Source organism: Tachysurus fulvidraco, chromosome 9 (genome assembly GCF_022655615.1).
Source record: "Tachysurus fulvidraco isolate hzauxx_2018 chromosome 9, HZAU_PFXX_2.0, whole genome shotgun sequence".
NCBI lineage: Eukaryota > Metazoa > Chordata > Actinopteri > Siluriformes > Bagridae > Tachysurus > Tachysurus fulvidraco.
In genome coordinates, this window is record NC_062526.1 from 17,686,238 (window position 1) to 17,711,457 (window position 25,220).

The window sequence follows — 25,220 nt, forward strand, 5'->3', positions numbered from 1 at the left end:
AAGCAGGGTAGAGGGGAGAGAAAAAAGAAAAAAAAAAACTAACGCTGAACAGACAAGAAAAGACCAGGAAATAAATAGGCACTTTCGTACACTATATGTATGTGTATGTGACAAAAATTAGATTTGAATTGATTTGATTAATAACAGTCAATTAGAAAAAGGTGAGTAGTGACGAGAACACACGTGACACACAACATGCTTCAGGAACACTCCCAAATGCAAACTTCCTTGATGCCATTGTTAAAATAAAGCCATGTACAGAATTGGTTAAAATTTGTCAAAGAACACATCAATTGGCAAAAGAGAACTGAGTAAAATTGTTCTTATAGTGTATAGTTGTCATTGACAGCATTTCAGGTTAGCACAGTGCTGCTTTATAATGGATCAGTATGAATACATCAAAATACATGAAGAGATTATGTTGCCCTATGCAGAAGCAAGTCAGAACAAATCACTAACCAAATAGGCTGTGCTTCTTTTTAAGATAAGATAAGATAAGATAAGATAAGATAAGATAAGATAAGATAAGATAAGATAAGATAAGATAAGATATACCTTTATTCGTCCCACAATAGGGAAATTTCTTTGTTACAGCAGCAAAAAGAAATAAATGCAAATATATATATAAAAAAAGACATAATATACAGTATATACACAATACAATGTATAAATACTGAGAAGAAAGTAGATAGTTTTGCTACCATCCTCCTTTCTACCACCTCCTACAGCATGTTTTGCATGTCTTAAGCCTTTATTGATCATATCTACTTGTGATATTCTCTAACTAATATATATATTTTAGTTATTCTTTTGTCTGATTTTTGTTGTTAACCAAATTGTTGTTAACCAAATTCTTCATTGGTTAATAGAATCAAAATTCAAATCACAATTAAATAAAAACAAAATACACGTTAGCAAAACGATCAGCACTGATCTTCAATAAACCTTGCTTTTACCCTTCATCCAATCTGAAGAATTCAGTCTTTTCTTTATTTTCTTTTTCATACTAGCAGGGCTCTCAAGTTTTGAAGACAGGCAAGAGTGACATCCCCAACCCCCCACCCAAACACAACAATGGGGTGTTGTTGTATTTGGTAAGGATCACTGAACACAATTTAACCAAATACAAAGTATTTATTCAATTTCCATTTATTAATGTGTGTGTGTGTGTGTGTGTGTGTGTGTGTGTGTGTGTGTGTGTGTGTGTGTGTGTGTGTGTGTGTGTGTGTGTGTGTGTGTGAGAGAGAGAGAGGTAGAGAGAAAGCGAGAGAGAGAGATTATGACTGGTGTTGTTTATTGTAATTTTTTGTTTCCTTTTTGGACTTCTTTATCACTTGTAATGTTGCTCCCATTTAAAACAATTTGGCTTAAGTCCAGACATTTTTAGGGTCATGAATGAGAACAATGTCCCGTCCAGAGACAAGCTGATTCGTGTTGAGGTTTTGTTCAAACTGACCATCAATAATACCCTCTGGGCATCAGCATTAGAATGTGGAAGCACTAAAACCAAGGCTGCGATCTTTGATAGCCTCCCAAATTGGTTCAATATGAAACATATGACTAGGCCTAGACCAGTGGGCCCCCCCACCACCACCACACACACAAAGAAAGAAAATTTATGACATAAAACATTCCAAAACTTAATACTTGAACTAAACAAAACATATTAAATTATACAATGTAGTGCTGTTGGTTAGTAGCCTTATTTTTCTGAGATTTAATTACACAGAATTTATGATATGTTAATTATTTTATAAAATGTCATAAAAGCAGGGGCCCCCTGGCACCATCTCAGGCCCCCCAGTTTGAGAACCATTGGCCTAGACTACTTGTTCTGAGCAGGTGCTGTCAGTGAACAGGCTGTAAAACTGTTGGCTAAGTTACAGACACTCATGAAAAACTCTGCTGATTATCTGGGAGACTTCTCTAACAGCCGTCAGAATGTCATTGTTTGTGTCAAACAAGTTGTGAATTTGTTGTAACATTAAAACAGGAGATCATGACTTACTCTGTGATCAAAGTTATGCTCGTAGCTCCAGTGGTTTTCTCTGTGGCTAAGATAAATTGTCCTCACAAGGTCTGCTTCTTACCCAAAGAATTAGACGATTGTTTAGGGAAGAAGCAGCTTTGCACTTAAGACCATCTGTGGCAAAAGTGGCAAGGTGCCAGAGTGCATTAACAGCAGTTCAAGTGAATAATTACTGGGGACACTCCTGGATACCAAGAGATTCAGTGCAACAAAGTTACATTGTAAGTGCCAAGTTGGATAAAAATTGAATTAGCAAGCATGGTTACATAGAATTAGACCCAGAATCCTGGAGGATCTCAATAACAACAGTGCCACCCAGAGCAGTGTCCAGAGAGGGCTTTCTCACCTGGAAAGCAGTGAGAAAAATCACACAACTGATATAATTAAAGCGTATCTTTGAGGTATACAGGGTATTGTATATCTTTAAGCATATAGTCTATGGATACGGCACAAGATACAGGATATGGTGGAAGAGGTGCAATACTCACATACATATTGACACGATTGACACCCATTGAAAACAGGATTTGGGACTTTGTAGATCCTTTTGGCTGTACATTAACACAATAGTCTGGCTCTAGGGTCTGTGTGTGTGTGTGTGTGTGTGTGTGTGTGTGTGTGTGTGTGTGTGTGTGTGTGTGTGTGTGTGTGTGTGTGTGCGTGTGTGCGTGTGTGTGTGTGAGCGTGTGTGTGTGTGTGTGTGTGTGTGTGTGTGTGTGTGTGTGTGTGTGTGTGTGTGTGTGTGTGAAGACACAGACAGAGTGCACTGGCACCCCTTCTGGCAAATCAATATCGTTGTTTAAGATTTGAATGGCTTTATATGATTTGGATATAAACACTAGAGGCATACATACACGCTTTTGAGACAAGCGAACATATAAAGATAGAAACAGTGTTTAGCAGTGGCTATCAGAAACATAAATTAAAGATAAGCTGTGGGATATAACACGATTTAGAGGTTTTATCAAAGAACAATATGATGAAGATGGCAAGCCATTAGTTGAATTACCTATCAAAGATCAAAAACCAGAGCAGAATAAGTATTGCTCAGGACTAACAACAATTGTAACTACAGAGCCCAGGTTTCTGTACTGGTGAAAGGATTAACCAGATTTCTGGATTCCATAATGTACGCACACAATCTAGGGAGGGTTGACTTGGTGGTTGTAAATGTCTGCAAGACAGTTAACTGTTCTTTGTTATTAATATAAGTTGGTTTCAATGCATGAAAATTTAAACAGAGGGTTGGGAGTGTAGTATGTGATGTTCAGAGAGTGTGTGCATGTTTCTTTAAAACTACGTGATGCACACGTGATGCTAGTGTTGCGCGGGACTATGGAATTATGGGTCAGAGCGTAGCAATGACATGGATATGTTAACATGCTGACATAAATAATTACCATTTATCTGCATGTGGTTCAAAAGGCGCACACGGTAACTGTTAATAGCATGTCAAATATTATAATGTTGTTCATGTGCTGTTATGTAGGATGTAATATATATAAGTTGTATATAAGTGTATTGTGCATTGTAATGTCGTGATTGGGACTAATTATGAATGGATTGTAATTTGTGGATGTTTATTATGATTGTGAGATGTATATTTGAATGTTATATGTTTATATTTTTTGTAGTTTTCACAGTGTCTGAAGGGAGAGCGCGTGAGAGAGTGTAAATAAATTCAAACGACATCAGTACGATGCGTGGGCATTATTTTATTGAACCAGTGCAGCTACAGTGAAAACGTACCGCTGGTATTGCCAAAAAAGATTAAAGTCAAAGAAATCAAAGAGAAGATTGGCGGTTATCCGAAGAGAAGACTATCGCTGAGTGTGGGCGGAGCATTAGTTTGCTGATTAAGAGAAGACGGGAGTGCTGGCTCCTGGCAACGTTAAAAACAGTACACTAATTCACCAAGAGAGGGCGTCAGACTACGGTTTTGCAAATATCCTTTACAACTAAGGCTTCAAGTGCAACGTTGCTGTAATATGTTACTCTCTACAGACAGAAAAGTACGACGGAATAAACAATGTCAGTTCATAGAGAGACATCACAAGTTGAGGAACGTACTGGACAAATTGAGTCCATTCAGGCAGAATTTACCACAACAGAAATGCACCAGATTGCAATAGAGTCAACCTCTGTCACTACTAAGAAAAAAGAACCTAGAAAGTCCTCACGGGATAGAATATTAACCCCAAAAATGCTGGAGCTTAAGCAACAAGAGGTTTCTCAGAAGGAGAACAAATTCATTAAGTTATATGGAAGCTGGAAAGAGCAAGTTAAAACCACACGTACCAAACTCAAAGATGAGTGCTCTGACAAAGATTTATGTGACATGCTTGATGCTGTAGAAGAGCTTGAAATGCAAATAAGAGAACTGTATGAAAATATTCGATCCCAGTCAGTACCTTCCACTGACATTAGAAGAAAGATGGATACCTGCACGGCAGTAACCGCAGATTTAATGGGGCTAATGAAAGTACGTATGAGTGAAGTAGGGATGGAGGAATTTGATGCTAAGGCAGAAAATGCTAGACTTCATATGGTGCTTGACAAAGAGTATGCCCAGTCAATATTTGAGACTACAATTTCCAAATCTACCGCTCAAAGTAACCACTCAAGGTGTTCATCATAACAACCAAGCATCATAACAAAAAGAGCAGAGTATGCTGCACAGCTCGCAGCAAAGCAGGCTGAAATAAAGATGGAAGAGGCTATCGCTGCACAAAGACAAGAACTTAAAAGACTCAAAAATGGAAGAGATCTGCAAGTAATAGTGGCTAAGCTCAAAGCATACTCGGAAGCAGATTCAGGCGAAGCAAGTAATCAAAGCAGATCACCAAGCAGTGAAGCAGCCTATCGTCCTCCAGTTTCTCAAAAAGAAATAAAAAATGAACAGATTTGTGAGAACAATGACAATGTGCAAACAAACCATACAAACAATGATGCATCGTTAGCACAAGCCCTACGTGACACAATGGTACTCACCAGACTTCCAGCAACCGAGCCCTCAGTCTTCTCAGGGGATCCACTTAAATTCTTAGAGTGGAGCACAAGTTTCAAGGCATTGATTGAAAGACGATGCACAAATCCAGCTGATAGGTTGTTTTACCTACAAAAATATGTCAGTGGAGAAGCACAATGTGTGTTAGAAGGAAGCTTCTTTAGGAAGGATGATGAAGCTTATGACCAGGCATGGGACGCACTGAATTCTAGACACGGACACCCCTTTGTGATTCAGCGGGCATTTAGAGAGAAACAGAATAACTGGCCAAAGATAGGTTCAAAGGACTCAGTTAAATTGAGACAATTCAGTGATTTCCTCACAGCATGTAATAACAGTATGCCATATGTCAAAGGACTTCAGGTGTTAAATGACTGTGAAGAAAATCAAAAGATGTTGCAGAAACTTCCAGACTGGGTGACTTCACGCTGGAACCGCCATGTGACAAAGCAGTTGAGAAAAACAGAAGAATACCCTAATTTCAAGGAGTTTGCTGAGTTTATGGCACAAGAAGCAGAAATTGCATGTAACCCTGTAACATCGTTTAGTGCTTTGAAGTCACCTGATGAAAAACCAACTAGAGATGTAAGACGACAAAGAGCTAATGCATTGATCACAAATGTGAAAGCACCAGATAAGTCAAACGCAGAGATGAAAGCTTACAGTGCTGTAGAACATAACACAAGAACCTCAAATGGAATCAAGAGAGTAAATGTCCCATCTTCAGGTTCAAACCCAGTTCCTTGCATGTGCTGTGGAGAAAACCATTCTATCCAAAGAATCCAAATGTCAAAGGTTTGCTAACAAGCCAGAAGAAGACAAGAAAAGATTCATATTTGACAACAACCTCTGCTTCGGCTGTCTTAGGAGAGGACACAACTCGAAGGACTGTAAGAGTAAAGCTATTTGTGCCATATGTAAGAAGCACCATCCAACACCACTGCACGAAGACCGTTCTTCTACCATAGAAGACACATCTTCTCATGCAGTGCAATCTGAAGAAACAACTTCTTCTCTTTCTTGTTGTGTGGACAGAGGTGATGGTGGGAGCACATCTATGATAGTGCCTGTATGGATTTCTTTACTCACAGCTCCTGAAAAGGAGATACTAGTGTATGCTTTATTGGACACACAGAGTAGCAACACCTTTGTGGATCAAGAGGTATGTGAAGAGGTGGGAGCAAGTTTAGAGCCTGTCAAGCTAAAACTAACGACAATGAGGGGAAAAGATTCCATTATTCAGAGTGAAAGAGTTAGTGGGCTTAGAGTTAGGGGGTTTTCCTCCAAAAGTCTTGTAAACTTGCCACCTGCCTATACCAGAGATTTCATCCCTCTTGAGCGTTCCCACATTCCAACCCCTGAAACAGCCAGAAGGTGGAACCATCTGAACCGAATAGCACAAGAAATTCCAAAGTTGATGGATTGTAAGGTCGGAATTTTAATAGGCTATGACTGCTCCAGAGCACTGGCTCCACGACAAGTCATTATAGGAGGTGACGATGAGCCATATGCCATTAAGACGGACCTGGGATGGAGCATTGTTGGCAGCTCACCACGGGTTGCGAAGTCGTCAGAGGTTATAGGCCTGTGCCATCGTGTATCCGTCAAAGAAATTCCACTACTGACACCAGCCACTGTTATCAAAGCCCTAGAATCAGACTTCAAAGACACAAGCCCTGGGGAAAAGAGCATATCACAAGATGACATACAGTTTATGAGGTTACTGAATGACAAAATATGCTACAATGCAGATGGGCACCTGGAAATGCCCCTACCTTTTAAGACACGCCCCCAGCTTCCAGAGAATAAGCGGTTGGCTCTACTAAGACTGAGGCGTCTGAAAGGAAGACTTGATAAAGATCCCAAATTCAAGGATGACTATATTAAATTTATGGAAGGTGTATTTGAGGATGGTGATGTGGAGAGAGCTGAGCACTCACTCAGGGCAGGAAATACGTGGTATATTCCTCACCAAGGTGTCTATCACCCTAGAAAGCCAAACAAAATTAGGGTTGTGTTCGACTGCTCTGCCAAATATAATGGCACAGCCCTAAATGATCAGTTGCTATCTGGACCTGATCTTACCAACGGCCTAACAGGAGTGCGTTGCAGATTCCACAAATACCCAATTGCAGTCATCTGTGATGTTGAGAAGATGTTCCACAGGCTCCATGTAAGCCAGGAGGACAGAGATTACTTACGGTTCCTGTGGTGGGAACATGGGGATACGAATTCTGAGCCAAAGGAATATCGTATGAAAGTCCATCTTTTTGGAGCGACATCCTCTCCTGCTTGTGCAAATTATGGAATGAAGTATCTCGCAAGCCAAAATGAAGAGTATCCTGCAGCAGCCAACTTCATAAGGAAGAATTTCTATGTTGATGATGGCCTTGCTAGCGTAGAAGATGTGGACACAGCTATCAACCTTGTGAAGGAAGCACAAAATGTGTGTGCTAAAGGAAGATTGCATCTCCATAAGTTCATCTCTAACAACAGAGAGGTTCTGGAATCAATTCCTGACAGTGAAAGAGCTAGTGGAGTTCAGGATGTGGACCTCAGTCATGACAACCTCCCTGTCCAGACTGTGTTGGGAGTAAAGTGGAGTGTGAGCAGTGATGCCTTCACCTTCAAGGTTGCTCTGGATGAGAAACCAGCAACACGGCGAGGAATCCTTTCGACTGTGGCTTCTGTGTTTGACCCTCTAGGATTTCTAGCCCCTTTTCTACTGCAGGGAAAGAAAGTACTACAGGAGATGTGCCAAAAAGGCATTGAATGGGATGAACCGCTGCCTGGAGAGTTAAGACCTCAATGGGAAAGCTGGTTAAACGATCTAAAGAATCTGGAAAAACTTCAGATCCCAAGGTGTTTCATTCCCCAAAATCTGGAAAGAGTGCAGAGAATTGAACTCCATCACTTTTCCGATGCGAGTAGCCACGTGTACGGTCAGTGCACATATATACGATTGCTCACTGAAGACAATGTGCACTGTTCTTTAGTCATAGGTAAAGCAAGGGTTGCACCCACAAAGGTTGTTACCATACCTAGACTCGAGTTAACAGCTGCAGTGGTCTCCTCAGCAGTCAGTAGTATGTTAAGAGAAGAACTGGAGCTCAAAATTGATCAAGAATATTTTTGGACTGATTCTAAAGTAGTCTTAGGTTACATCAATAACGATGCTCGAAGGTTTCACGTTTTCGTTGCCAATCGTGTCCAAAGAATCAGAGAAGCATCAGAACCTGTACAGTGGAACTACATCGATACAGACCAAAATCCAGCGGATCAAGCATCCAGAGGTCTCAGCGTTTCAGAGTTGATTAATTCAGACTGGCTTACTCGACCAAAGTTCTTGTGGAGAAGCGAGATCGTCATGCCAAAGTCAACTCCAGAGCTCTTGTTGGGAGATCCTGAAATCAAAACACAGGTTCTGCAAACCAAAGTAATACAAGAGGACAATTTTTTGGAGAGATTTAATCATTTCTCAAAATGGCATGCAGCATTAAATGTGATTGCTCGGATCCAGCTACTAGCAAAAAGAGACAAAATACCAAAGCCCATAAATGTTGAAGACCTGAGGAAAGCCAGCATTGTATTCATTAAACTAGCACAAAGGGATGCCTTCAAAAAGGAAATGGATATACTGAGCCATGACAAACTGCCAAATAATCATCCATTGTTCCAGCTTGACCCAGTGCTACAAGATGGTGTCCTTAGGGTGGGAGGGAGACTAAAGAAAGCTAACTTATCTCTGGACTTGAAGCATCCAGTGATCCTCCCTAAGGCAGGTGTGGTCACACATTTAATCCTGGGTTACTGTCACGATAAAACTCAGCATCAAGGAAGAGGGCAGACCCTCAATGAACTGAGAGCCAATGGTTACTGGGTCATTGGTGGCAGCAAAGTCATAGCCAACTACATAAAACAATGTGTTACCTGCAGGAGAGCTCGCAGGCCAACAGAAACACAAAGGATGGCGGATCTACCTATTAATCCTACTGAACCATCACCACCCTTCTCATACTGTGGAATCGATTGTTTTGGGCCATTTCACACCAAACAAGGTCGCAAAGAGCAAAAGAGGTATGGTCTCATATTCACCTGTCTTTCCTCCAGAGCAGTTCACGTTGAAATGTTGGATGACTTGACAACTGATGCATTTATAAATGCCCTACGGTGTTTTATAGCTATTTGTAGAGCTGTGAGAGAAATCAGGTCTGATCAAGGCTCAAATTTTGTTGGGGCAAAAAATGAACTGTCAAGAGCACTAAAGGAAGTAGATAAAGACAGACTGACTGCTTACCTAGCCCAAAAACAATGCGACTTCACAATGAATGTGCCTGATGCCAGTCATATGGGTGGTATTTGGGAAAGGCAGATCAGGACCGTTAGGAGTGTTCTAAGCTGGGTCTTATCGCAAAGTGCTGGCAGACTAGATGATGCTTCTTTAAGAACATTCTTCTATGAAGCCATGTCAATTATCAACAGCCGTCCACTGAGCGTCAACACACTTAATGATCCAAAAAGCCTAGAGCCCCTTACCCCAAACCATTTACTTACCATGAAAGCTTCTGTTCCACTGCCTCCACCAGGAAAATTTGTAGCAGAAGATATGTATGCCAGGAAAAGGTGGCGCAGGGTACAATATCTTACAGAGCAATTCTGGTGTAGATGGAGGAGAGAATATCTTGCAAATATCACCTTCAGACAACGCTGGCATTCTCCAAAACGGAATGTGAGGATTGGAGATATTGTTATTGTCAAAGAGGAAGAGATTCCACGCAATGAATGGAGGCTTGGAAGAGTGTTTGATGTTTGTAAAGATGAAGATGGATTGGTGCGAAAGGTCACAATACAAATAGGAGATAGAAAGTTAGGAAAGGAGGGTAAAAGACACAATATCCTTTCCATTCTGGAACGTCCTATCCATAAGTTAGTTGTACTCATAGAAAACAACTAAAGTGTGTTTCATTAGAAATAATTTAAACACTCACACATTGTAGAATATTTGAAACGTTAAATGTATGTAAGAGTTCGATAAATAACTGTTTCTGGTTTGTGGTTCTGGAATTACTAGATTTATTCAAACCTGTGCTTAAAGTTCTCATAGATCAAAGTAATTGGTGGGAGTGTAAATGTCTGCAAGACAGTTAACTGTTCTTTGTTATTAATATAAGTTGGTTTCAATGCATGAAAATTTAAACAGAGGGTTGGGAGTGTAGTATGTGATGTTCAGAGAGTGTGTGCATGTTTCTTTAAAACTACGTGATGCACACGTGATGCTAGTGTTGCGCGGGACTATGGAATTATGGGTCAGAGCGTAGCAATGACATGGATATGTTAACATGCTGACATAAATAATTACCATTTATCTGCATGTGGTTCAAAAGGCGCACACGGTAACTGTTAATAGCATGTCAAATATTATAATGTTGTTCATGTGCTGTTATGTAGGATGTAATATATATAAGTTGTATATAAGTGTATTGTGCATTGTAATGTCGTGATTGGGACTAATTATGAATGGATTGTAATTTGTGGATGTTTATTATGATTGTGAGATGTATATTTGAATGTTATATGTTTATATTTTTTGTAGTTTTCACAGTGTCTGAAGGGAGAGCGCGTGAGAGAGTGTAAATAAATTCAAACGACATCAGTACGATGCGTGGGCATTATTTTATTGAACCAGTGCAGCTACAGTGGTTCATTTCTCTTCAAGACGTCTCGTTCCAGGTCAAGTACCAAGCGGGATCCCAGCTCTCCCACAGCTATACCTTCTGGGCTTACTGACTGCTAGTTGAGGTTCTAAGCTAGGGAGGGGGCCTGTGATATGAGTGAAAAAAGCGCTTTTCACCCCTACACCCTCAGTGGACAGAGTGGCCAAAAGCGCACCAAAATCAGAGCCAATCAGGAGCGGCATCTAAACGAATTTTCGGGAGTAGGCAAGCTAGGGAAGGCTGGTTTAGCTCTGAGAGAGGTAAGCTTTGATTAATCTTCGGGAACTAATGGTGGATTTTGTTCAGTCCCTCTGTTTCCCCAGATTTGCTGGAGTGAAGTTCTGGAGCACCAGGCGTCGGGCCAGCAGAGGTGAGTGGGTGAGGTTAGCGTCCCAAGAGAATGGCGAGGGTTCAGTAACTGCAAACTCATCTAATATACGAGGGATTCTAAAAGGAATAAGTAGCAGAGGGAGAGATTACATTAGTTTCACCTGAATATTCTTCAATTTGACCTCCCTCTAGCTGCTGAGCCTGGTTCTCCACTGTGAACTCCTGCTGGAGGGTGAGTGCCACATCTGCACACCCGATTGGCCTGTCAACTTTGGCTACCCTGCATTGCACTCTGTCCCAGCAGAGCTGACCTTGGTTCTGAGCAAACTTGTCTGTTCAAGGTGCTGTAGCCTTCTGCCTCCACAATCTAGTCCTTGCACCATTCCATGTTGATATAAACACACATAATACCACCACAAGCCTTACCACACAGAGCTGCATTTCTGTCGGCATGAAACGGGCCTGCGTGGGAGGTGGGAAATGCCTGGGACTGTTCCAAGTACTGCTGATTACACAGACAGCTGCAGCTTAGAGAGCTGTGAAGGAGCCATGACATTCTTCACACCATGGGGTCCAGATAGAGAAGCATGGGAGATGTATCAACTACATCTGGTACAACCAGCAATGCTTCATGAACTATACTATAAGAGGATATGAACTGATCAACAAACACTTGCATGCCACATATATACAGTATATCTTCGTGGCATAGAATCTTCGTGGCATAGATTCAACAAGGTACTGAAAATATTCCTCAGAGATTTTGGTCCATATTCACATCCATGATGCGAATCTCTCGTTCCACCACATCCCAAAGGTGATCTATTGGTCTGAGATCTGGTGACTGTGGAAGCCATTTGAGTACAGTGAACTCATTGTCATGTTCAAGAAACCAGTCTGAGATGACATGGCGCGTTATCCTGCTGGAAGTAGCCATCAGAAGATGGGTACACTGTGGTCATAAAGGGATGGACATGGTAAGCAACAATACTCAGGTAGGCTGTGGCATTGACACGATGCTCAATTGGTACTAATGGGCCCAAACTGTGCCAAGAAGATATCCCCCACACCATTACACCACCACCACCAGCCTGAACCGTTGACACAAGGCAGGATGGATCCATGCTTTCATGTTGTTGATGCCAAATCCGAATTTCATCCGAATGTCGCAGCAGAAATCGAGACTCATCAGACCAGGCAACATTTTTCCAAACTTCTATTGTCCAATTTTGGTGGGCCTGTGCAAATTGTAGCCTCAGTTTCCTGTTCTTAGCTGTCAGGAGTGGCACCCGGTGTGGTCTTCTGCTGCTGTAGCCCATCCGCCTCAAGGGTCAACGTGTTGTGCGTCTGGCACCAACAACCATGCCACGTTCAAAGTTCCTTAAATCACCTTTCTTCCCCATTCTGATGCTTGGTTTGAACTGCAGCAGATTGTCTTGACCATGTCTACATGCCTAAATGCATTGAGTTTAGAAATTTGCGTTAACGAGCAGTTGGACAGGTGTACCTAATAAAGTGACCAGTGAGTGTGTGTGTGTGTATATATATATATATATATATATATATATATATATATATATATATATATATATATATAATGTATGTGGATTAGAGAGCACCTGTCTGGTGCTTTCCTAACAGCTTTAGTGTTTTATTCGATGAACAATGTCCCAACCTTAATCTAGTCATCACTGCATCTTCTCTCCTATTTCCAGTTCTAATCCTATCCTCTAACCCTATCCTCTAATTAACTTTCACCCATATTATGCACTTAACCTCTGCTTTACTCATACTAATCTGCGCTTCTTCTCTTTTGTCAGTGTCCTTTTCCACAGCCTATCCGCCACCTCGTTACCCCAAATCCCATATTTCTGCACACATAAAAATGACATGAAATCTCTTAGTTATTCTTGTGTTTAGATGAAGCACATCATACAGAATATCTCGATGAGTAAGAACAGTATTCAATTACACAATGCCCTTAGAGGGAACGTTTGAAAACTCAAAGCAATTATCCTGGCAATACCAACAGTGCCATTAAAAATGCTATTAGTTGCTATTGTGAATGCTGGGGCATGTTTGAACACCAGTTTGTGAATGCAGAGCGGAGCAGAAGGTAATACATCTTCAGATATATTTACGAGTGAAAAGGTTTGTTGTTATTTCCTGGGAGTGTTTCAATGAAATTGCATGACAGGATGCATGAGTATTTCACCAGTAGGGGGCAGTCAGCATTCCCGGATTATTTTGCGTGTCTGCTTGTTAATATTTTTCTTTAAAAATACCTTCGTTCTCTTCATGTTCAGATTTGTTATCTTCCCGTGCACATTTATATTAAAACCGTCAGAGCTGCAGTTTATCATTCAACACTTTCTAACCATTTACATTTGCATTTACAGTATTTGGCAGACGGCCCTATCCAGAGCAACATACAAAAGTGCTTTTAAGTCTCTATCATTGAATACATTAACTCTGGTACACTAGGTTACAGACTTAACATACCATGAGCCTAAATCTCTATTTAAAAAAAATAAATAAAAATACACATACACATACAACAAACAGGGAAGAAAATGCTAGTTCAATTATCTGAAGAAGTGCGTCTTCAATTGTCATTTAAAAAAATAGCCAGTGACTCGTCTGTCCAGACCCCTAGGGGAAGTTTATTCCACCACCTCTGGACTAAAACAGAAAAGAGTCTTGTAGTATATTTACCTCTTACCCATAGACATGGTGATGAGTGATGAGGGCTTTGAGGTAAGAGGGAGCTGGTCCATTTTTGGCTTTGTAGGTAAGCATCAGTGTTTTGAATCTGATGTGTGCAGCTACTGGAAGCCAGTGGAGGGGGTGCAGCAGCGGGGTATGCGAGAACTTAGGCAGGTTGAAAACAAGTCATGCAGCTGCTTTTTGGTTCATTTGCAGAGGACCAATTGCATTCATACTGTAGGTAGATCTGCCAGCAGTAAGTTGCAGTAGTCCAGTCTTGAGATGACAATAGACTGAACAAGAATGAGCAGCATATGTGGACAAAAATGGCAGAATCCATCTAATGTTGTACTACTGTAAGAAGGAAACGACACGAGAGTGTCACATTGTCAACATGCGAGGAAAAGGACAGTTGATTATTCATGGTTTCCCCAAGTTTGCAAGCTGTTATTAAAGGGGAGATCAGCTCCTTATGCAGGTATATTGCAAAATCATAACAAGGGGATGAATCACCTGGGATGATCAACAGTTCAGTTTTGCTACGATTGAGCATCAACTGACGAGCTGTCAACTATGATGATATGTCTGATAGAAATGCTGAGATCTGAACAGAAGCTGTGGTATCTGAGGGAAGAAAGAGAAGATAAGTTGTGTAGCATCAGCATAGCAGTAGTAAGAAAACCCATGTGAGGAAATAACTTTACCAAGAGCATGAGTATACTACGGAGCCCAGTATGGAGCCCGCCTGGTCACCCCTTGGAGAAAAGAAAACAAGACCAGCAAATCCGTGATCACGGTTTTGTAATTCGTCCCCTCAGTTTATAAACCGTACTCACGGATTATTAAACTGTTCCCTCAGTTTATAAATCGTACTCACGGATTAATAAACCGTACCCTCAGTTTTTGTAATCCGTACCCACAAATTCATAAACCGTGCGCACGCTTTCGCAATCCGTACCCACGGTTTTGCAAACTGTACTCACGGATTTGTAGCCCCTCCCTCATTTCAGACATCTGTAATCCACAAGCACGACAACAGCTCCAAACGCAATGTGTTTAAGCTTCATTTTTTTTAAATGGAGAATTTCCTTAATTTTCTAAAATATGACAGAGAGTTGGATGACCTTACTGTGTCAACTTTTCAAGAGGAGAAGGTAAAAACCAATACAATACGAATAATGCACAGATTCTTTGGCTTAATACAATTCAATTAATTCAATCACTTAAATATTATTTCTTAAAATGTCTTCTTTTGTGTTCCACAGAAGAAAGTCAATTACAGGTTTTAAACAACATGAGGGTCATTAACCTTTTAAAACATATATAAAGCTTTTGCTGGCTGATTATCTTGCAAAAATTAAACATTTTTGAAAAAAATTTTTCCTCTTTCTTTTAGATTGACTGCAATGCAGTCAATAGTATGTCAGATGAACAGCTTTTGACATATGTCCCCAGATTTGGAGACCAGATAGCAATAAGACAGTACTGCAGAAGAGAAGTAGCTGCATTAGAAGGAAATAGCACTACATTTTCTAAAGCAACAGAAAACCTCATGTCAAAATTGCAAGAAAAGCGGGCCTGCAAGAGGAAGAATGGTGATAATCGTTCAGAAAAGCTCAGTGGAAACTCAAATGCCCAAAAAACAGAGCAAAGTTACCAAATTGGACTGTTTGAAGAGATTAGTGGCTCCTTTGTCCAGATCAAAGAAAAGCGTGGTGGTGGAACCAGACATTTAAAAGCTTTGAAGAGTGCTACCATGGCAGAACTGTTAGAGTGTGGCAAGGAGCTGTTCTTTCCAAATGAGAAAAATAAGCTAGGAGATATAACTGAATTTAAATTGAAATTGAGAGACTTCACAGAAGAAGAACTACATCCACAGACAACATTAGGTGAACAATATGAACTGAGGAAGGTAAAGATGCTGAGACTGTATCTATCTTGCAAGAGGATAGACACAACTCCAAGTACAAGCATTAAAACAGTAGATGGATTTGCAGTTGAACAAGGTCCTTCTACCACTGCTGAGGCATGTGAATGTGAGGAAGAACTTGTTGTCATAACTGAGGACAACCGATCCATTGCTGATTCACCTTTTTTGTCAGACAACAGTGTAGTGTTGATAGAACCAGGCACTATGAATGTAATACATAGCTCAATTTCAGTTGATGAAGAAATTCAGTTTGGATATGCAGTTTTAGAAGACGGTATGCTTGATGACACTCTACCAATGGAACCCACTGAAATAGTGCAAGACCAGTTACAAACCACAAAGTTAAGACTTCGCAGGGGAAACATTTTCAAAGATCTTAATGCAGCCTTTACAGATGGCTTAGTATCTGTCAATCATTGTCTTATAGAAATTGAGATGGTCCTACCTAATGGTAGCACAGAGAAAGGAGAAGACAATGGTGGAATTTTTAGAGATGCATTGAGTGAGTATTGGGGTACATTTATCATGAAATGTACATCAGGAAACACACTAAAAGTACCCATGCCAAGGCATGATATGAAAGATGAATGGGAAAATGTAGCTAAAGTGATGGTTCTTGGTTATAACACTGTTCAATACTTTCCCATTGTGCTGGCCAAGCCTTTTCTGTGTCATTGTCTTAGACTTAACATTGATGAGGATGAGCTCTTAACAGCATTTCTGGAAATAGTTTCTCAAGAGGAAAAGCAGCTTGTTGAAGAAGCAATGAGAGACTTTACATCTGTCTCTGAACGAGAAGAATGGGTTGAATTCTTGGAAGCTCATGATGTGAAACTTCTTATAACTGAGAAAAATGCCAAGCAGATCTTACTTGATGTGGCACACAAAGAAATTGTGCAAGATCCAGCTTACATAGCAGAATGTTGGAGTCCGGTGTTGAAAAAACTGAAACTACCTCCAGGGGGACTAAGTGAATTGATGATGAGCCTTACTCCAACAGCAAGAAAAGTTATAGCCATATTACAACATGAAACACTTAATAACAGAGAATGCCAGGTCATGGATTATCTAAAGAGGTTCATCAAGCACTGTAGTGATGTTCAGCTCAGGAAATTTCTGCGTTTCTGCATAGGTGTTTTGTTTCTTTCATTATATTTATTAAATATATAGTTTTATATTACATACAACTGTAAAATCATATACTTTAATAAACTGTTATGCATTTGTGCTGTTGTGCACTGTTAAATTGTTTGTATACATTTGAAATTGTTAATACATTTTTTCTTGGTAGGAGCTGACCTCCTTGTTGCAAGGTTTATTCATGTCCGATTTGTGCAGCCACAAACTTCCTTCACAAGATCTCCCCAGTACCACACCTGTGGATGTGTGTTAGAAGTTCCAAACAATTATACTTCATACCCTGAGCTTGCAGAGGAGTTCATAAACATCCTTGATGCAAACATATGGGTGATGGATATTGTGTAAAGGTAAGGATGCCAATAATATCAAAGAATAGGTCTGTTATATTCCTTAATTAGACATGCATTTATCTATATCTGTCTATCTGTGTTCATCCTAGGTGGTCAGACAGTATGTGCAGCAGGATATGACTGTTTCTTTGTATCATTCACAGTCTCCACCTCAAACACAGTTTCCTGATATAAACTTTTTATCCTGCACAAGATAATGTTTCATAAAATCTCAGATGTTCTTACAGCAGTGTTACAATGTGATATATGTGTTACACAGCGCATACAGATTCACATTCAGTTTAAATGTACTTATGTTTTCAGAATTTACACTGTCTAAATAGTATTCCTACAATACAGTATATTGTAAGAAAAAGTTTAATGTTTAAAATTTAATGTTGAAATGTTATTCATTAGGAGTTCATTAATTAATACTTTTCAACTGACTACAGTTTTAAAAAATAAAGAAAATGAATCAAAAAGAAAGCTGTCTCCTTTTATTAAACTATGCATATGAAGTAAACAAGACTTTATCAATAACATTTAAGACATAATATCTACATCTGTGAAATGAATGGAACTCTAATAATAATAATTTAATGAAAGAACTGTCTGTTAAACTGTCCATAACAACTTTTTAGTGCTAATGGTTTAACATGTCTTTATCTCACAATATTTAACACTGTAGTAAGCTCTTGTCTTAGTGCAAGATACAGATTAAGTGCTGTAAACCTTTCCTTGGGAATACGCAGCTGATTTTGTGCCATGTTGTGTGAACACAGGCTGAAAATGTCCTCATCACAAGGGATGTCAGACCAATGGATACATTGATCTTCACAGGTGTCACAGTCTTCCACTGGCACTTGGCTTATGTAGTCTTCTGTCTCATATAATTCAGGAAGGGTGTACATGACATCCGGCCGACCATGGGGTACAAGGCTATTTCTTAATGGACGAATCAGGTGGCTGTTCCACGTGTCTTTGGTCGAATCCAGCTCTTCCTGTAAAAGCCATAAAAAGTATTGTGTATTATCTCTCTTTCTGTTTCATGGGCCTTGTAAACCCTATCAAATAAACAAATTGATGTGCATTTAAAAATGTATTTAAAAATGCACCGTGTGTGTTCAATATTTACCTGGATCAAACCCAGGAAACAGAATAACACAAGGTTCTTGTCCAGAAAGCTACCATCGAAGTAGCCTTCATCTTTAATCTGGTGAAAATATTCAAGCCATAAATCCACACATTCTTTTCTAAGAATACCCCACCAGCTCTCAATTCTTTGGTTGGCTGTACTTTTGCCATAGATGAAGCTTCTTTCTCCAGCAAGTTGATCGGCATCACCACGTCACAAGTACCTTTGAACGTCCCTAATAACACTATTTTCTGTTCCCATGTCTGCTCTCAGGATTTGAGGCGAGCCACCAAAAGTTCTTACTGTTTTAAGGAAGTAACCTCCTATGACTTTAGGGTCACTGCTTGTGCAATATGCATTCAGCCATAGTATTTTCCTTGAGAATCCATCAATAGCCCCATTGATACATATGCCAAATGGCTTCAATTTGTCGTAAGAGTCAACATGCCACACAAAATTGGGGCCTTTTGAAAAGTACACTCTCCTGTGCAGTCTTCTTTTTCTTCGCATTTCTGTGCCCAATGGATCAAGAGTTGACAGAATGAGGCGGATGTCTTCTTTGCGCACATGAAATCCTCTTTCCTTGCATTTACTATACATCCATCTATATCCATACAATGGTCCTGAGCCTTGGAGCTCCTCCCTTACAAACTGAATAACATTAAATAAGTTGTCAAAATTTTTTCTTCGAAATAGTCCATTTCAATTTAGGATTTTTTTAAGTGTCTTCATGCTGATACTAATTCCATGTTTAACACTTAAAAATTTAAGGATTTCTTTATAACGTAGACCCAGGTCAAAGTAATACTGAATTAGACTAAATCTGTCCATCCTATCCCAGGAATAATCTGATGTCAAGGTTGATGGAGGCCAGCTTTAAACACCTAAGAGTAAACAGAGAGAGAGAGAGAGAGAGAGAGAGAGAGAGAGAGAGAGAGAGAGAGAGAGAGAGAGAGAGAGAGAGAGAGAGAATTGGTCTGTTATATTCATTAATTATAGCCTATTTACCTAATATTATCTTATAATTAGATAATTATATATCTGTCTGTGTGTTTCTTCTAGGTGGTCAGGCAGTATGTGACTGTTTCTTTCTTAACACAGTTGGGCAGTAATCTGTACAATCTATTTAAAATAAACATTGATTCATAAACACACATATATACATTATATACATTATCCGTTGTCTATTATCCGCCACGATGGCGAATTTAAGCATGCAGTGAATATATTGATTAGTAGAATAACCAGATAATATTAACAACGTACCCGGAATCTTGTTCTGTTGTCGTGCTTGCGTACTACAGATGTCTGAAATGAGGGAGGGGCTATAAATCCGTGAGTACAGTTTGCAAAACCGTGGGTACGGATTGCGAAAGCGTGCGCACGGTTTATGGATTTGTGGGTACGGATTACAAAAACTGAGGGTACGGTTTACAAATCTGAGAGCACGGATTGTTAACTCGTGCGTACGGTTTATTAATCCGTGAGTACTATTTATAAACTGAGGGAACAGTTTAATAATCCGTGAGTACGGTTTATAAACTGAGGGGTCGAATTACAAAACCGTGATCACGGATTTGCGGGTCTTGTTTTCTTTTCTCCAAGGGGTGACCAGGCGGGCTCCGTAGGTATACAGAGAGAAAAGAAGAGGGACAAATACTGAGCCCTATGGGACAAAAGTGGAGTGTTTGCATGAATCAGATGTCACTCCCCTCCATGTTACCTGATATGACTTTTCAGGTAGGAAGCAAACCATTTCCTTGCTCATCTGCAAATTCCAAGACTCCTGAGGGTCTTGTGGTTGACTGTATCAAACGTTGCTGAAAGGTCGAGGAGGACGAGGACAGAGCACAGATGATAGCTGATCTAGTAGCATGTAGTTTCTCAGAGACATCCCAAAGGGCTCTTTTAAAACCAGATTGGTTGGGATCTTGGAGGTTAACCAATCAGATCCAAGAATACAATGGTGCTGTGGAGTCAATAAGTTTACTTTAAAAAAAAAGTTTTTATACATATGCTCTTCTATGGAGGCATAAAGAAAAGTCCTCACCTCTAATACAATTTTCTTTCCTATTAATAGCTGAACAGGGTTTAAATTATTTTCAAACAAACCAAAAAGGGACCATTAAGAATGCAGCTTCTAGCCACAACATTTTATTCCAAAATTTAGGACTACTGTATTGTAACATTTTATCATACATCAGTAATATATATGTATTATAAGTGACATTACATTTACTAACACAGCTTTTTAGAGATTCAGGTGTCATGTTCACCTCTGTTCTGCCATCACATATGGCTTTGAGGAAAACATGAGAAACAAAAAACAATAAGGCATGTTATATTAGGAAACTAGTCCACATCAGGTGGTGTAGCCTGATACAAGTGAGACTTACTACCACTGTGAAGTGTATTATTTTCCTGTAACAGCAGGGTCTGAAGCCTCTTACACCGCAGCCCGGAATAGGTTCTTTTGTGTGTTTATTCTTGACTTGTTTCAGTCAGCTTCACACAGCTGTTTTTTGTGGTATACCAAAATTCTGATAAACATAAACCTTTTCAATCTCTTTGTTATCTCTTTATTTATTGATGTTTGTAAATCCATATTTTGTAAATGTTTTGGTATACACTATATCCATGTTCAAATTAAAATTTATTTAGAAACCAGGTGAAAGAGAAGGAAATTGGTGTACAATGTCTAAATCTAGTGTCTGAAGGACAGGACTGAAACTTTGTTTGGCGGTAGTTTTTCTTGAAAGAATTGTGGATACAATAGAAAAATAATTCCTGATATAATAAATTTTATTCTACTGACTTTGTCCCTCTTTCCTTGCTATACTGTATGTAACCTTTTAACCAGCAGTGCCCTTATCATACTTTCCAGGATTATTAGGCTTTGAATACCTAAATTAATATCACAGTTACTAGTATACATTTCTACATTTGTAAAGCTAGAGGGGACAGTCTCAACTTTCAATGTGGTGTTTTTCTGTACATACTATTTTACCAACTGATCTAATAGGATTCCCTCATATATTAAATAAAAAATTATACTGATATACAATAATATAGGACCAAATACACATTTATTTAATTTAATTTTGGATTGGACTATAAACAGCTCTAAACATGCACAGACTACACAACCAACCACAAGCTTTTGTTTAAACAAATGCATCTGTCCATTTCAGAGAAAGACATTCACAGTGGTTTTAATATTTTCCAACCGCAAAGCTGATGCTCGTCTCTTTTCATTGCACCACCAAAAACAACCTCTTGCCCCTACTTGCTGCATCAAAGCCACAAAAACTATTTTTATTTTCCATAGCTAGGGTTAGATCACACACAGTGGTTTACTGAAGGACAAAAAAAATGTTTAAACAATTAAATGGACACATTTCATATCATTAGTATAAAAAGGCTACGACTCTCTCTATTCTAATACTTTACAATTGCTTTTTTCTCAACCCTTTGCTAAATGAAACATGTTGTAGCATGAAATGTTACCATGTGCATCAACTATTAGATAAATAAGGCATTCCATTCATGCATGAAATCTTCCCCAAAGTTACAATACTATTAACAATAATATCACAGCACATTAATTTGCAATTTGATACAAATCAAAACACGTGATTCTAAATAAGCATACATTACTATATATTGTGCAAATTTTGAACCTCAGAGGTTGACAAAACAAAAAATCATCAAAAATCATTTGTGCTGCTCAGAAGCTTTTTCTCAGAAGTCCAAACTGCATAGTTGACTAGTAGTTGACTTACTGTACTGTAATAAAGCATGGTGAGCTAGTTAAGTGCAGACTTAATACAGACAATGACACACAAATAAATCCATGTGATCACATAACACATCGGTGACAAAATATCAACAAAGCAGTGTTGATCTCTCATTGCAAGATACTACTTGATTCTGGTATATTTATTTTCACTGTATATGTTTAACTGTAAAGTGACTTTATTTTGTGCTAGTGGAAGATTTTTATGTCTTTGTATTTCATAGTACATGGTTTTGCTTGGACCAACCATTAACAATGTCACCTCCAGAATACCGGTGTATTGAGTGTTGAGGTGCATCAAATCACCATGAAGTGCATTCATTTTACACATACAGTATCCTACATAACAAATGAAACAGCATGAGGAGGAATTTGTTTTCATTCTTTAACCTAATTTTGTATAATAAAAAAATTAAAATCAATGAACCTAAATGCTTAAATACAAATCTGCTCATCCAGGGGTTAAGTATTTTGTTATGTGATCAACAGTATTAGATTTATTGGGCATAAATCACATGAGATTTTGATAATGTTTTAATATACTAAAATGCAATACAGTCTTTATATTTTACGATTTGTCTATTTTCCAAGAGTCTGTAAGGAACAATGGTGTTAGTATCTGCTTTATCACAAATATACTGTATGTTTATGTGCTACAAGACTTTTCAGTACCTGCCTTTTCAGATTTTCAGCTAATAAATTTCAGAAACATTCCTTAGTTCTCTTATACATGTCCTATTTACATTGTTTACATTTAATTTATATTTTGAGAAGGACTATTGGCCAGTATTATAACAGAAGAAAGACAAAAGTCAGGTGACAAATATTTTAGAAAAATTTACTTTACATATTTTACTATGTAAAATGCTATGACATAATCTATACAAATATATACTGTACAATGTAGGGATCAGATTCATTTGCCAGTTTTAACCAACCCATTTTCAGCTGTAAACCCTGGGATGTTAAACTGTTCCCTTTATAGTGTCCTTTTTAACCTCCACAGGATCTGAGTGTTGTGAATATACTAAGTGTACATCCACTTTGGAATTATTACAAACTGTCTATTTCAGTTCAGCTGAACACAAATCAACATTACTGGAAAATGTGCTGGTCTTACTGAAAAAGAAAGAATGCTGCATCCTTCTTAAAACAATTGTAAATTAAAAATCTGTTACATGCTGTTGATATACTCACCACACCCCCTACACACAGATAAATCATCATTTGGTTTGAACACAGTTTCCTCTGTCTGTCTCACCTCATACACATTGGCATGTGGCTCAGCAACAGCAGTGGTTCAGATTATGACTCTGCCTTTGTTCCTATGCATCACAGGTAAGTGATAATAACCTTATTAATAAATTAAATTAACTGACAAACATATTACAGACCTGTAAGATTTGATTTTGTCTAAATAGTCACCACATACTTGCACAATAAAACTTCATAGCACAAATTAAAATAAGAACTTAATTAGCTGTCTGTTTAAGTTAAAACCAAACAAATGAAAATTTTAAGTTAAAACCAAACAAATGAAAATTTTGTAATAATATTTCACATTGTCTAAATTTCTCAGTGTCTAAACAATATTATATTCAGTTAATGTGTTATTTAGGCAGTTATTTGGAAACATATGGATCAGCACAAATTAATCCTAAATGTAATATATTTCTGGAATATTGATAAGAAAATAATTTACATGTTATACATAAGGAGTGTGTTTTCTTGGTTGCAGGTTTGCTTTCAGAGACTCAGAACTCTTTAACTTTGGAGGCAGAAGCTGGAGATAACGTCACTATTTGGTGCCAACATGATCTGAAACTTCCAGATACGATCTTCTGGTTTAAACACATGAGTGATTCAGTTCCACTTCTTCTTGGTTGTAAAAGGTTTTTTCCATCAGCTTCATCAGAGTCGTGTTACTTCTTTAGTGAGAGTGAGAGAATAGTGATGTCTGTTCATGGCAGTAAAACATCTCTCAAAATCACTGCAGTAAACGTCTCTGATACAGGACTATATTACTGCAGCTTCACTGAGAAAATGATCTTTAGTAACTCCACATATTTACAACTGAAAAGTAAATTTATAAAGAATGAAGAGTTTCTGTAAATTAGTAGTAGCTTGATATGACTGATGTTTATACAAATAATGTTTCCTTTTTTCAGCAGGAAATAAAACATTGTCTCTCTCAGACAGATCAGAAGGTTTGTTAATTTTCTGTTCTATTAAAAGACATGTACAGCCTCTCTATAAAATCATATTTATATGTTTGTCAATGTTTAACAATTCAAAATATGATTTAGTTGCAAAAGCATTTTCCCCCCTTTTTTCAAGGTTCAGTGTCTCCTGCTGTGTTCTTCATAATGACTGTGGTGTTTGGTTCAGTGACTGTGTTTCTTCTTGGTGTCCTGATCTTCATCATACTGAAGCACAGAAAAACACACACTGGTATATTTTTACATTTTTAATGTAACAAAAATATAAAATATACAATGTTATTTTGTGCATCATTAAATGAAAACAAATATATTGAAGTTATGGAAAAAACTTTTTTAAAACATTTTTTCTGTTTTACTTCAGGTGATATAACTGACGGACATGATGATGAGGTAAATCTGAAAATACATATTTAAAAAATACATTGGCATAGAATTTATAGGAGAATACTATGACTACTCATTGTAGCTTATGAAGGCATATCTTCTATGGAGCAGAAATAAACCCTTTCCACTGCTCTGACATGTTTTCTGTATTACTGCAGGAGCAAGAGAGTGATTCAGTGAACTACGCTGCTCTGCAGTTCTCTAAGAAGAAAACAAAGAAGACAGGAAGAAGTAGTGAAATAATATATACACATGTTGTATATTCTGCTATCAGACAATAATTTAGAAAAGATGTGATTACGAGTTGACATAATGTATAATGTACTGCTACTAATGATAAACAATGTTGAGCTGATAGAGGAGGTGGTCATAGTTTCCTGCATATTATAATGACAGAAAATACATTGCATTTAATCATAACTATAATATGGTAACTATGTAGATCTATGGTATCTTTGTATTTATTAATATTATGTACATCTCATTTATTCTGAGCTG

General features: G+C 38.5%; 3 protein-coding genes and 1 pseudogene across 9 annotated transcripts in view; 2 read left to right on the forward strand and 2 right to left on the reverse strand.

The window, feature by feature from the left end:
• LOC113656616 overlaps window positions 1-25,220 on the reverse strand; it is a 355,645-nt pseudogene that overhangs the window by 196,779 nt on the left and 133,646 nt on the right.
• The window catches only part of LOC113656619 (acetyl-CoA carboxylase 2), a 332,529-nt gene that overhangs the window by 133,901 nt on the left and 173,408 nt on the right, over window positions 1-25,220 (reverse strand). The gene's annotated exons all lie outside the window — the stretch shown is intronic.
• Window positions 8,580-11,212, forward strand: LOC125145500. The gene is made up of 2 exons (XM_047818573.1): window positions 8,580-10,429; window positions 10,630-11,212. The coding sequence occupies exon 1, from the start codon at window positions 8,665-8,667 to the stop codon at window positions 9,988-9,990; it is 1,326 nt and encodes a 441-aa protein (XP_047674529.1). The 5' UTR covers window positions 8,580-8,664; the 3' UTR covers window positions 9,991-10,429; window positions 10,630-11,212.
• Window positions 13,903-25,081, forward strand: LOC113638512. The gene is made up of 7 exons (XM_047818592.1): window positions 13,903-14,501; window positions 19,949-23,454; window positions 23,855-24,196; window positions 24,285-24,323; window positions 24,454-24,567; window positions 24,700-24,728; window positions 24,881-25,081. Exons 2-7 carry the CDS (start codon window positions 23,295-23,297, stop codon window positions 25,001-25,003), a joined length of 807 nt encoding a protein of 268 aa, XP_047674548.1. The 5' UTR covers window positions 13,903-14,501; window positions 19,949-23,294; the 3' UTR covers window positions 25,004-25,081.